This window comes from Nilaparvata lugens, chromosome 12, assembly GCF_014356525.2.
Source record: "Nilaparvata lugens isolate BPH chromosome 12, ASM1435652v1, whole genome shotgun sequence".
NCBI lineage: Eukaryota > Metazoa > Arthropoda > Insecta > Hemiptera > Delphacidae > Nilaparvata > Nilaparvata lugens.
The window spans coordinates 14,352,515-14,364,891 of record NC_052515.1 but is presented as its reverse complement, the minus strand read 5'-3'; the positions used below and the strand labels follow the sequence as shown (position 1 = coordinate 14,364,891).

The 12,377-nt window shown below is 36.0% G+C and overlaps 1 protein-coding gene across 2 annotated transcripts in view; it reads left to right on the top strand.

The window, feature by feature from the left end:
- Nucleotides 1-12,174, top strand: part of LOC111059188 — a 32,418-nt gene extending 20,244 nt beyond the window's left edge. For both annotated transcript variants that reach the window (XM_039438902.1, XM_039438903.1), the window contains 2 exons: nucleotides 9,569-9,709; nucleotides 11,928-12,174. In XM_039438902.1, the coding sequence (XP_039294836.1) occupies nucleotides 9,569-9,709; nucleotides 11,928-12,008 (222 nt within the window). In that variant the 3' untranslated portion in view covers nucleotides 12,009-12,174. The remainder of the gene's footprint in view (nucleotides 1-9,568; nucleotides 9,710-11,927) is intronic.
- The last annotated feature ends 203 nt before the right edge of the window (nucleotides 12,175-12,377 follow it).

Below are 12,377 nucleotides of genomic sequence, written 5' to 3'. Positions count from 1 at the left end.
AAGTAGTTCAACCTAGTTTAGGTTTGAAAGGAATTCTTGTACACTATAAAAAGCTCTATCAACTAAATAGTTTTTAATTTGTTTTTTGAAAATCTTCAAATCATCATTACTTTTCAAGATTTGAGGTAGCTTGTTATAAAATTTCCTACCAATATAATCTGGTTTTTGTTCAAATAACCTACTATTGTGACCCATTATATGATAATCTGCTCTGTTTCGCGTATTATACTCATGAACATCTGAATTCTGGATCACACCACTCGTTTTCACATGCATTACAACTTCATATACATACAAAGATGGCACAGTTAATAGACCAAGCTTTTTAATAAAGGCCTACAAGAGTCTAACCTATTCACTTTCTCTATACATCTGAGTGCCTTCTTTTGAATCTTAAACACCCTGTCCATATTTTGTTGAGATGAATTACCCCATACTAAAATAGCATACCTAATATGAGATAGTATAAGTCCATGGTAAGCAGTTAACAGTAGTTTTTTATCATTCAGCCTAGCAAGCTGCCGCAGGACAAATACTCCAGATGATATCTTATTACATATCCTCTCAATGTAAGGATGCCATGTTAATTTACGGTCCAATAAAATTCCCAAGAATGCTACTTTCTCTTCTTGGTCTAATTCATTTTCCTCTACAAACACATTTATTTCTCTATCCTCTACTGAATTATATTTACTTTTGAATTGTAGGAATTGACATTTCTTACTATTTATTGTTAATTGCCTTTGCTTCAAGAATTGGACAATTGACTGTACTCCAGTAAAAGCATTTATTTCTAGACTATCTAATAAATAATTGTTAAAGATAAGCGATGTGTCATCAGCAAACAACAGAGCTCTGTGATCTTTTAACTCTTTTGGTAATTGGTTCACATACAACAGAAACAGTAAGGGACCCAGAATTGAGCCTTGAGGTACTCCAGCCTGGACCTCCAGTTTTTGAGATTTAATTTTTACTATTTCATTCCCATCCACCTTGGTAAGCTCAACACACTGGTTTCTACCTATGAGATATGATTCAAACCATTTTAGTTCTATACCATTCACACCTACAGTTTTTAGTATTTCCAATAATATTCTATGGTTCACACAATAAAAAGCTTTGGATAAATCAAGAAATATTGTGGCTGCCTTCTCACCTGAATCTATTATATCTATTAGTCTTTCAACAAGGGATACTATTGCAGTCTTAGTAGATTTCCCTTTCTGGAACCCATGCTGTTCATCACATATGAAGTTAATTTCTTCCAAGCTTTGGAAGAAATTCTATTCGAACAGCCTATTTAAAACTACTCTTTCAAAAATTTTACTTATTACATTTAGAATACTAATGGGTCTATAATTTTCAACTCTTTCAGAATCACCGCTCTTGAAAATTGGCAAAATTTTTCCTTGTTTCAGATCATCAGGGAAAATACCCTGCTCTAGTGAAGTATTAAGGAGATGCAATAAAGGGTCCAGTAATTCATTTTCACATTCTTTTAAAATTTTGCTTGAGACCCCATCCAATCCTACTGTTTTTTTGTTATTCAAATTTTTTATTATTCTTGACAACTCATCTCTTGATAATGGATGAAATTTAAATACCTTTTCAATTGGCTCAGCATTTAATGTAGTTGTATTATAAGTATTAGTGTTCAGTGACTTTTGGAGATTATATGCAACCTGTTGATAATACTTATTGAAAAAGTTACAAATGTCTATACTATCATCCATATAAATTCCATGTTCATCGATTATCCTAGGGACATTAGTAACTGTATCTTTTTGAGCTGCTCTCCTATTTCTATTAATTACCTCCCAAACAGCAGAGTTAAAATTGGTACTAGTTGTTAATATTTCAGCTGTTTTCTTACACTTAGCTTTCCTCACTTCTTTTGCATAGTTTTTCTTTAGACATTTGTATTTGACTTCACTCGGAACATCCCTCACTAATTTAAATTCCTCATAAGCTTCCCTAACAATATTTCTTTGAGTAAGAATATCTTCAGTTATCCATTCATCTACTTTGTTTAATTTACTTTTTACTTTGACTTTTTTTATTGGACAGCATACACTAATGTGAAATCTTAGAGTATCAATGAATTGCTTATATTTGTAATTTAGGTTACAACTGTTATAAACACTACTCCAATTTTCTTGAAGCAGTTCCTGCTTCAAACAATTTATATTTCCTAGCTCATATTGCTGAATTTCTTTCACAAAAGTTTTTTTTCTGCTGGGATTCTGGCCCTGCAGCTTAACATCTAAAATTTGATAGTTATGATCTGACAGATCTGAGCTACCTAACCTGACATTACAACCTTCTATATTTGTGAGGATATTATCAATAATTGTCTGTGAAGTTCGAGTTACTCTTGTATATTCGTGGACCTTAATTTCTAAATTATTCATATTAATAATATCTCTAATGTCCTCTGTCATGCTCCAGACATGCTTTGACATGCTCCAGACAGCTCTTGTTCAAAGTAAGGTCATGGCAGGTGATGATTGGGAAATTGGCAATATTAATGTTCAATGAGAATGAAAAATTCAATTGTCTATTGAGCACAGCTTAAGTAGTCCATTCCTCGACTCCAGCACACCTGCTGAACTGCTTGTAGCATATTATGAGAACCTTCTACATTATAAATAAATATTACATCAAGTGATATTCACCTAGTATGGATATAGTCCAGGATACTAGTCCTACTTCAAGTTTAACCTCCAAATTGGATTACTGCAACTACCCCATTGGATGAGCTACCAAAATTGAGATATTTTCTGAGATTGTATACCTAGCGTTTTCTAGCGTTATTTCAGTGTTATTTCAGCGTATTCTCATATTTTTCCAGAACTGATTAAGAGGCAATGCTCAAGTTTGGTACACAAGCTCAGCTAAGGTATAAAAATGTTGAACTGGAAGGGTTATGGAAAAATGCCAATGTTCCGCCAAAGATGGGCGGCTATTGAGCGATTCCTTCGCTTTTCTATATTCTGTGTAAAACAAGGAGAGACTTGACCAACCATCCGAAAAAATTAGGCTAGCTACACACACATCGATTTTGGTCGTTCAATGAAAGTTCGTTCAAATTTTTACCGTACGACCAAAATTTGAAGTAGCTTTCAGACACATCGATTTTATAACGATTTTGATCATGGTCGTGCATTTTTAATGATTTGCATCAGCTGTTAGCCATCTGATTGCTATGTGGTAGTGAAGCCGATGGAACGCAAGACGTTCAAACAAAATTAGCTTTTCACACACATCGATTTTTGTCATTCGATAAAAAATGGAATGTCCATTTTTTATAGTGGCGCAATGAAATGAATGGGTGATTACAAACACATCATCTATCAACTATTTTTATCGTACGGACACAGAATATGTACAGAATGGAAACTGTCAATCAAACACCTATCCAACCAATACTTTTTACACGGTGCAAATACTACACACGTCACGTGACCTTAGGAAGTTCCAATCCTGGTCTTCTGATTGGCTCGCGGCAGTGAACGGAATCAATTGATCCGGATCAGTTAAGTGATCTGAACCTCCCATCAATACTATCACAATGCGGAACTTCCTAACAAGATGGCGGATTTTTGCGCAAATATGTGACGAAATACGCGAAACTTGGTCCCGAAAAACAAGTTCCTTTAAGGTTTGAAGCAGATTTACTATTAAATGTACAATAAACACAGAATATTTTTCTACAGAACTTATAGAAAATTCAATTCCAAAAAGAAAGATGCAGAATAAGTTTATAATGGACAAATGCAACCTCAAAAAATAATCCTTAATATTACATACAAAGAACATGAGAAATAGACAAAATCTGTTGAGCTCTATATTTTGCGTTTTGTATGTAATTAAGGATTATTTTTTCAAGGTTGCGTTTGTCTATTATAGACTCTACATCTTTCTCTTCAAAATTAAACTTACTACAAGTTCTGTAGAAAAATATTTTGTGTTTATTGTACATTTGACATAGTAAATCTGCTTCAAACCTTAAAGGAACTTGTTTTTCGGGAGAAAAACGCTGAAAAATGCAACTTTCAAACCACCCTCATCTTCTTAGCACATGAGTTAGGGATTGGGACTTATGATATGTTCTCCTCCTAACTAGTCTCAACAAAAGTTACAAAGATAAAATTGTGTTCAAAACATTCCCTCCAAATTCCTTTCTCAATTGGTCTATTGTTGCAAAAATGGAGATTTCACACTCAATACTGAAGCTGCTGCAATAGTTGTAGGGAAATGCAAAAAATTGTGAAATTATACATAAAATTGAAAAGAATTTGATGCTCTATAAGCTAATAATTAGCATGGATTTTCCCCATCGATTTCTAAAAAGTTATGAGAGAAAGAATAGAAAAAAATTGGAGGCAAACGTGGTTTTTCCAAAAATGTCGCACCGTCAAGAGCTGATATCTCGAAAACTAGAGAAGATGAAGAAAAGTTGTGATATAAATATTGCAGGAAATTATGTAAGCTTCAATTTCGTGTCTGACAGTTATGTCCCCGTAAGATACATATTTTTCGTGTTAAATGCGAGATACCAAAAAATGGTACCTTTGAACCACCCCCACCCCCTTAGCACAAGGGTTAGTGGTGAGGACTTTTGATATTTCAATTGCAAGGTCAATAGTCAATTGCAAGGGTAGACTCTTATAAATATCTAGGTGTGATTATTGATAATAGATTCAACTGGTCTGCACACGTTGCTTATCAGAACAGCAGACTAAGAAAAATGATTTATGTTTTTAGGAAACTTAGAGAATATTTGAACAAGAACGAAATCCTAACAATTTATCACGCATTTGTTCAATCAATTATTGAAGGAATGATCCTAGCTTATGGAGGAGGATTCAGATCTATTTTGAATCCTCTATTCATTACACAAAAACTGATTCTAAAGGCTGCACTTGGGAGGCGTTGGGACTACTCGACTGAGGCGGTTTTCGCGGAGATGGAGGTGCTTGATGTAAGGCGATTATTCATCAGAACTTTGGCAACATACATATTCAAAAACTATTCTGACATATTCAATACTATCACTCATAATTATACAACAAGGAAAGTAATTCACAACAATAACCAAATGCCAAGGGTAAATAAAACCATCTTCACTCCTAATTCATACTACATAGCCCATGTTCTGTTAAAAAACTTACCTATAGCTGCAACAGACTTCAATAACTATAAAACATCTGCATTCAAAATAGCAATTAAAAGGTGGATTCGGGGTATCGGTAGAGGCGAGAGTTGTGAAATATAGATTACTTCAGAGTTTAGATTCTAGGGCTGGATTCAAATGAGCTAAAAAACTAATAAAATCATAAGTCTTTACACATTCTATCACCGGTCACTATTACAAATTTTAATCATTATACTGGCTATTTTTCTGAATCTCCTGATTCTTTTTTTTTAAGGTGTGTGTGTGTGTGTGTGTGTGTGTGTGTGTATGTGTGGGTGTTGGCGTTTTCACGCCTTTGTGGGTGATCTGTTTCTTCGTCTGTTTGTTTGGTTTTGACAAAGACCTTAAAGAGATATAGACCCACAATGCCTATGCCTTCCCAATGATAGCTCTTACTTGAAATTGAAGGCCGCCATTGGGGTATTTTAGCACGAGTATTATATCTATATATATTTGTAATACAATAGATCACAAAGGCATTGGTGGCATTGGTATGTAATAATCTTATGGGTTGCCCCCTCAATGGCGGATTTCAATTCCAAGTACGACACTAGCGCTGTATGTGAGTCTATGCATCTTTAAGGTCTTTGGGTTTTGATGGGGGGAACGTCACTTATGGGGGGCAGGAAGGGGTTTCTTGGGTTTCTAGGGGGTGGCATAGGGATAGGGAGGAAAAATGTAGTTTCATTCTCAGGGGGACGGGGGTTTAGTGTAACTATTATTGAAATTTCAACAAGCTTAACCGATCTGTGCAAGTACTGCGAAATATTTATATATGCCTATTCCTACCTTATACTCATTCTCGCACACAGGCAGTAATGCCTCTGCGAGAGTAAATATTTCTTAATATATATTTGTATATCGCTGTCATTTCTGTGGTGCTGACATTGTCTTATTTTTATTGTAAAGTGTATTCTTATTCTATGATGTAGCCTACCACTGTGATTGCTTGTAAGACTTGTGAAATAAATAACTTTTTGAATTGAATTGAATTGAATATGTTTACCTCCTTACTACCCTAAACAGAAATGAGGGGTCAAAAATTGTCTCCCAAACTTTTCCCTCTATAACCTTTTCTTGACTGGACTACTAGTCTACTCAGACGTTCGATAAAAGTTCATATGAACTTCAAATTCGATGTGTATGCCGCTTTGATCACATTCGTCACGACCATTGAACGACCACTACACGGCGGATGTGTTTAGTCGAGACAAGAGATGACCACTACCTACACGGCGTCCGTACGATAAAAATCGTTGATCGACGTGTTTATAATCACCCATTTATTTCATTGAGCTACTATAGGAATTTGGGTGTTCGATTTTTTATCGAACGACCAAAATTTATGTGTGTGTAGCCAGCCTAATAGGGATCCCAAATCATATAATCCTTCAGCCCTGAAACTTCTTTAGCACTACTGGGATATCATATTGTAAACGAATATTGGGGCACCAAGCTTTGCTCGTTATTTCTATTTATCGATAAACAGGACACAATTCTCTCAAATGATTGTCTTTATATTTAACAGCTGGCTATACGTCAGCTTATGAATTTCGGGGATGCGATATTTTGACTTTCCACAGAATCACTCGCCCACTTTTCACTATCCACAGACGACGGAAGCCTCAGCTGTTCCAGCCAAGGATGGATAAATCATCCTTTTAATGTCGTTCAGCGATTTTTCCAAAGGATGAGACCTAGTGAAACCGAATTTCAATATCATAAGCCTACTATGTTCCAAATTTCGTGAAAATCGTAAGAGCCGTTTTCGAGAACATAAATAACCAGATAACGAGATATAAAAATATAAAAATCTGGTGTGGCGCACTCACACAACTTTCCTTTGAAAATTATGTTTGACGCATCATCACGTCTGAACTACTGGACTGATTGATTTGTAATTTAGCATAAAGATCCGACATGAACAATTTCGGTCAAATGCAATTCAAGATGGCGGCTAAAATGGAGAAAATGTTGTCAATAACAGGGTTCTTCGCGATTTTCTCTAAAATGGCTTCAACGATTCTGATTAAATTCATACCTAAAATAGTCATTGATTAACTCTCTCAACTGTCACAAGTCCCATATATGTAAAAATTTCAGGAGCTCCGCTCCATCTATGCGAAGTTTGATTTTGGATTCCCGATTATCAGGCTCCAGATACAATTGAAACAAACAATTTCCGAGTGGTAAAGATCGAGCATGGAAATCTCTAGAAATTAATGATCTGTAACATTTTCACCTAAAATTGAAAATAAGCTCGAAATTCGAGAAAATGTGATTATCTAATTGCAAACAGTTGGCAACTGTTGATTCTATTAAATGATTCACTATGAAGAGATAGCAGAACTCGTATGTCTCCAGCGTTATTGTCCTGTCACCAGCTGGCTCAGATCTTTGTTTACAAGTGGACTTGAGATGCTCGTGTAGGCTACACTAGCGTCAGGTGATCAATTTTCATAATGGCAAGAAAAGTTGTGTGAGTGCGCCAAACCAGATTTTTTTCAGTTACTCATTCAGACTTATTATTAATGGATATTTTCCAATACTTGATTTACCGAGGATGGTTATAGGCCTATTTTTAATTCTTCAAGATTTTAGTAGTCAAGTTTTTATTTGGACTCTTGCGGAGCATTGAGTTTAATAAAAGTTGGTATTTGAAGTTATAACTGTTAAAAGTAATCAATTTTGTACCATTGATATCTATCGAACCCTCGATTCTCCAATTTTAATTCCGTCATCAGGGTTCATCGTCACTCACCAATTATTTAAAAAGTATGTGAAGTTTGTTAATCTTCCAAGGTCACGCATGAGATTTTCACTTTCCTTGCCCTATTACCATAGGTAAGGAAAGTATTGTTTTCCGAAAAAAGTTAAGGTACCCCAATTTCCAAATTTCTATACGTTTCAAGGTCCCCTGAGTCCAAAAAAGTGGGTTTTGGGTATTGGTCTGTGTGTGTGTGTGTGTGTGTGTGTGTGTGTGTGTGTGTGTGTGTGTGTGTGTGTGTGTGTGTGTGTGTGTGTGTGTGTTTGTGCGTCTGTGTACACGATATCTCGTCTCTCAATCAACGTAATGATTTGAAATTTGGAGAGTAAGGTCCTTACACTATAAGGATCCGACACGAACAATTTCGGTCAAATGCAATTCAAGATGGCGGCTAAAATGGAGAAAATGTTGTCAATAACAGGGTTCTTCGCGATTTTCTCTAAAATGGCTTCAACGATTCTGATTAAATTCATACCTAAAATAGTCATTGATTAGCTCTCTCAACTGTCACAAGTCCCATATATGTAAAAATTTCAGGAGCTCCGCTCCATCTATGCGAAGTTTGATTTTGGATTCCCGATTATCAGGCTCCAGATACAATTGAAACAAACAATTTTCGAGTGGAAAAGATCGAGCATGGAAATCTCTAGAAATTAATGTTCTGTAACATTTTCACCTAAAATTGAAAATAAGCTCGAAATTCGAGAAAATGTGATTATCCAATTGCAAACAGTTGGCAACTGTTGATTCTATTAAATGATTCACTATGAAGAGATAGCAGAACTCGTATGTCTCCAGCGTTATTGTCCTGTCACCAGCTGGCTCAGATCTTTGTTTACAAGTGGACTTGAGATGCTCGTGTAGGCTACACTAGCGTCAGGTGATCAATTTTCATAACGCCAAGGAAAGTTGTGTGAGTGCGCCACACCAGATTTTTTTAATTTCTCACCGCATGATTCCAATAGAATTGATGATTCAATCCAGCCTAAAAGTCTGTCTCTTTTGACTTATTGACGGAAGAAAGCAGATGCAAATGAAAAATGCTGGCGAGCAAAGCAAGCCTGCTAATCCTTTTTCTGAAAGATCCAACCGGGGGTTCAGAGGGCAGAGCCCTGGCTAGTTTTTTATAATGTTAATAATTTAAACAAATTCATTTATTCAGTTACATAAAGTTTACATGCGATAAAAGCTCAATCAAATGGTTTTTAACTGTGAAATTATCACAGTTGTCAATGATTCCAATATCAGGATGGAACTATGAATTTAAAACCAATCTATTTTTACTTTGAACACACTCTCACGGAGCACGGGTTACCAGCTGATAGTGGATGAACGTTTCTCAAGGTTTTTCTCGAAAAACAGAGATTATAAGTTTGTTATTGATTCACCCATCTGGGACACACACTTCTATATCTACAAGCATGTAGGATATGAGAACATAACTAATCAAAGGCTAGGTGAATAAGGCGGCGAGCTTAGTGAGCCTGCCAGCTTGTGAAGTATATATTCTGGGAATCACTGTATTTTTGACTCATAATAGTTTTCTTATAAAAGCTACTCATAGCCTACTGAAAATAATATAATGTGCTACTTCCTCTCTACAGGGCTACTGCAAAGATGAGTTTCCACAATTCAAGTGTTACTATGGTGTGGAAGATGCACATGAGCATAATCCATCTTCGTTCAATGTACATTTTAATAACCCATACGATGGTGCAATTTCATTCTACAAGGATGGTGTACAGGTATGTTGAAATGATATTGCTATCTCATTTCTATTTAAAATGTGAAAGAGACTTGTGTATGTTCATTGATCATATAATGGAGAATTATACATAAATCAATGTGAATGTAATAGGGTGGGAGGCCAGGGACTTTGTTAGCACCCCATTTTGTAACAAAGAAAAAATATATAATAATTGCTTTAAAAATCTCCACTCAACCGTTTAAATTATTTGAATCCACGGTTGGGAGCTTTGGATGGATTCGTTCATGCAAATGCCAAGATCTTCACTATTGTTCAACAACACCTGTTTTAGCAACTAAGTAACTTATCACGAGCCAGGAACGTGAAATAAAAGATTTTGAAGAATTGCTTCTGACATTAATTTATTAGTTGCATTCAAACAATTCAATAATTATGAATATTTGGATAAGAATTTGATATTTAGACAAGAATTTGCTAACCCACTCTACAATAAATTCAGGGCCTCGGTCAATTTATCTGGTCAATCTATTCAAACTTAATAAAATAATTTTGGCACTCACCATTGAATTGAAAATTTAACAAATAAATCGGCACTCACAATCACTCACGCTTACATTTCAACCACGGTACTATATTTCAGACTACATGCTTTTAATTTATACAAAATAAAATGATAAGGAGATTTTTCATCTAATTAGGCCGAAGCCTAAATTAGAGACCGAGACTTGTTCTGCGACTACATCTTCTCGCGGTGACGACTCGATTAGAACTGCCGCTCTTCTACTCAAATTTTCTGATTTGCAAGAAAACACGTGGAACGCCCGGCCTGGATTTCAGTTTAAAACGTCGTGGGGTCACACGGTTCAAATACATTTCTAAATACGTTTGCATTAATTTCATTACGAAATTCAAGCCAGTACTATGGAAATGCTAGAAGACTGCAATAATATGGATGGATAAGAAGCAAGTTAGCAAATCTTTTATGGCAACACAAAAATTAGGTGCTTACTTTGTGCATGAATAAATTCTTCAACAATCAAAAACAAGGTTCATTAGAGTTCATATTGGAAAAATTCAGTTCAATTTTGATCAGTTCAACAACCTGAAAGAAAGGCACAGAAAAAAACTACAATACAAAACTCTCAATATTCCCCATATTACATGAACATGTTTGAGGATGGTTACATTTCAGGAGGGATTGGTGGGGTTTTTGGTGAGGTACTGGTCAAGATGGTGGGTATTTCTGCATATTTTTTGGCCTCGGACTGAGAGGGAACGAGGGACGGATCTTTCGATGTGGTAGGGATGGCAACTCTCAAAGTGTAGGAACTGTTGAGTGTGGGTGGTTTTTGTGAGAGTACTGGTGGATACGGCATTGGAATCGGAAATGATTACATTGACATCAAGGAAGTTGACGGAGGATTCAGAAATATTCCAGGTGAAGGAGACAGAGTAGTTGGAGTTGAGTTGATTGAGGAAGTGGCAGAGGGTATAATGTCCATGAGGCCATATGAGGAATATGTCGTCAATGAAACGGAGCCATATCCAGGTTTGTTTGATAGGGTTTGTTTGGAAAGGAAATCATGTTCAAGGAGGCTCATGTACAGGCTTGCATAGGATGGTGCCAACCTGGTGCCCATGACTGTACCCTGGGTTTGAAGATAATATTCATCTTCAAACCTGGAGGTATTGCTTGTGTGAACCAGTTTGGCATGGGTGAGTGAAAGAAACGAGATGGGGACGACATATTCCTCATATGGCCTCAGGGACATTATACCCTCTCCTTCTCTCCCACTTCTAGTCATGAAAAACTCATTGGATTTTCTCAATTCATAATCAACAAAGTACTCATTCGAAGGTGATCTCTATACAAATGGAAAGAGAACTTCCCAAGGTTCTCTTCTACTATGAAATCACTTTGAAAAATTATAAGACTAGGCATCCAGGACGTGCAAACTGCCAGGCAGCCAGGTTACCTAGTCAGTCAGGCAGGCAGTGCCTCACTCCATCACCAAGCACTTTCATCAAGGGCAGCCATCCTGCAATCCTTGTAGTCGAAAAGTGGCTGCTCAAGTCTTGAAACAAGTGACTGAGTAGCTTTGATTTTACTCATCTCATAACGACTGACTGAGTCACAAAAGTGAATTCCAATATACAAACATTGCAAGGGAAACATAATTTTATTAGTGTTCTAGTTTTTTATTTCAATCAATTAACTTATTGCCTCCGTTACCTTTTGATTTTATTGAACACAGAAATCCTGGGTTTCACCTAAAGGAGTTGGGAAATCCACGACAGTTGAACAGATTCGAGCTGGATTCAACAAGGCAAAGTGAACTAACAAAATAGACGTATATCATCAATATCTTGTTAATTATAACAATGATATGTTCACAGTTCACTATTGGATAAGTTGGCCATAATGTTATAGGCCACAATTTACTGGTTACTCTGAATATATTCCAATTGTATTGTTATTAAAATTGTGTTTTGTGTGTGAGATTCTATTGTTATTTACTGGTTGAAAACACATTCCACTTTGTAAGGCTTCAAATCAACTTCCACACTTCGATATTTCATCGAAAGTATTCCAATAAATGTATAAAAGCAATGTCTGAATTTTATTAAAAGTATTTCAACAAATATATAGAAAGTTAACGCAGGAACCAGTTTTAGAACCAGGCACGTCGATTTTTTGACGTATC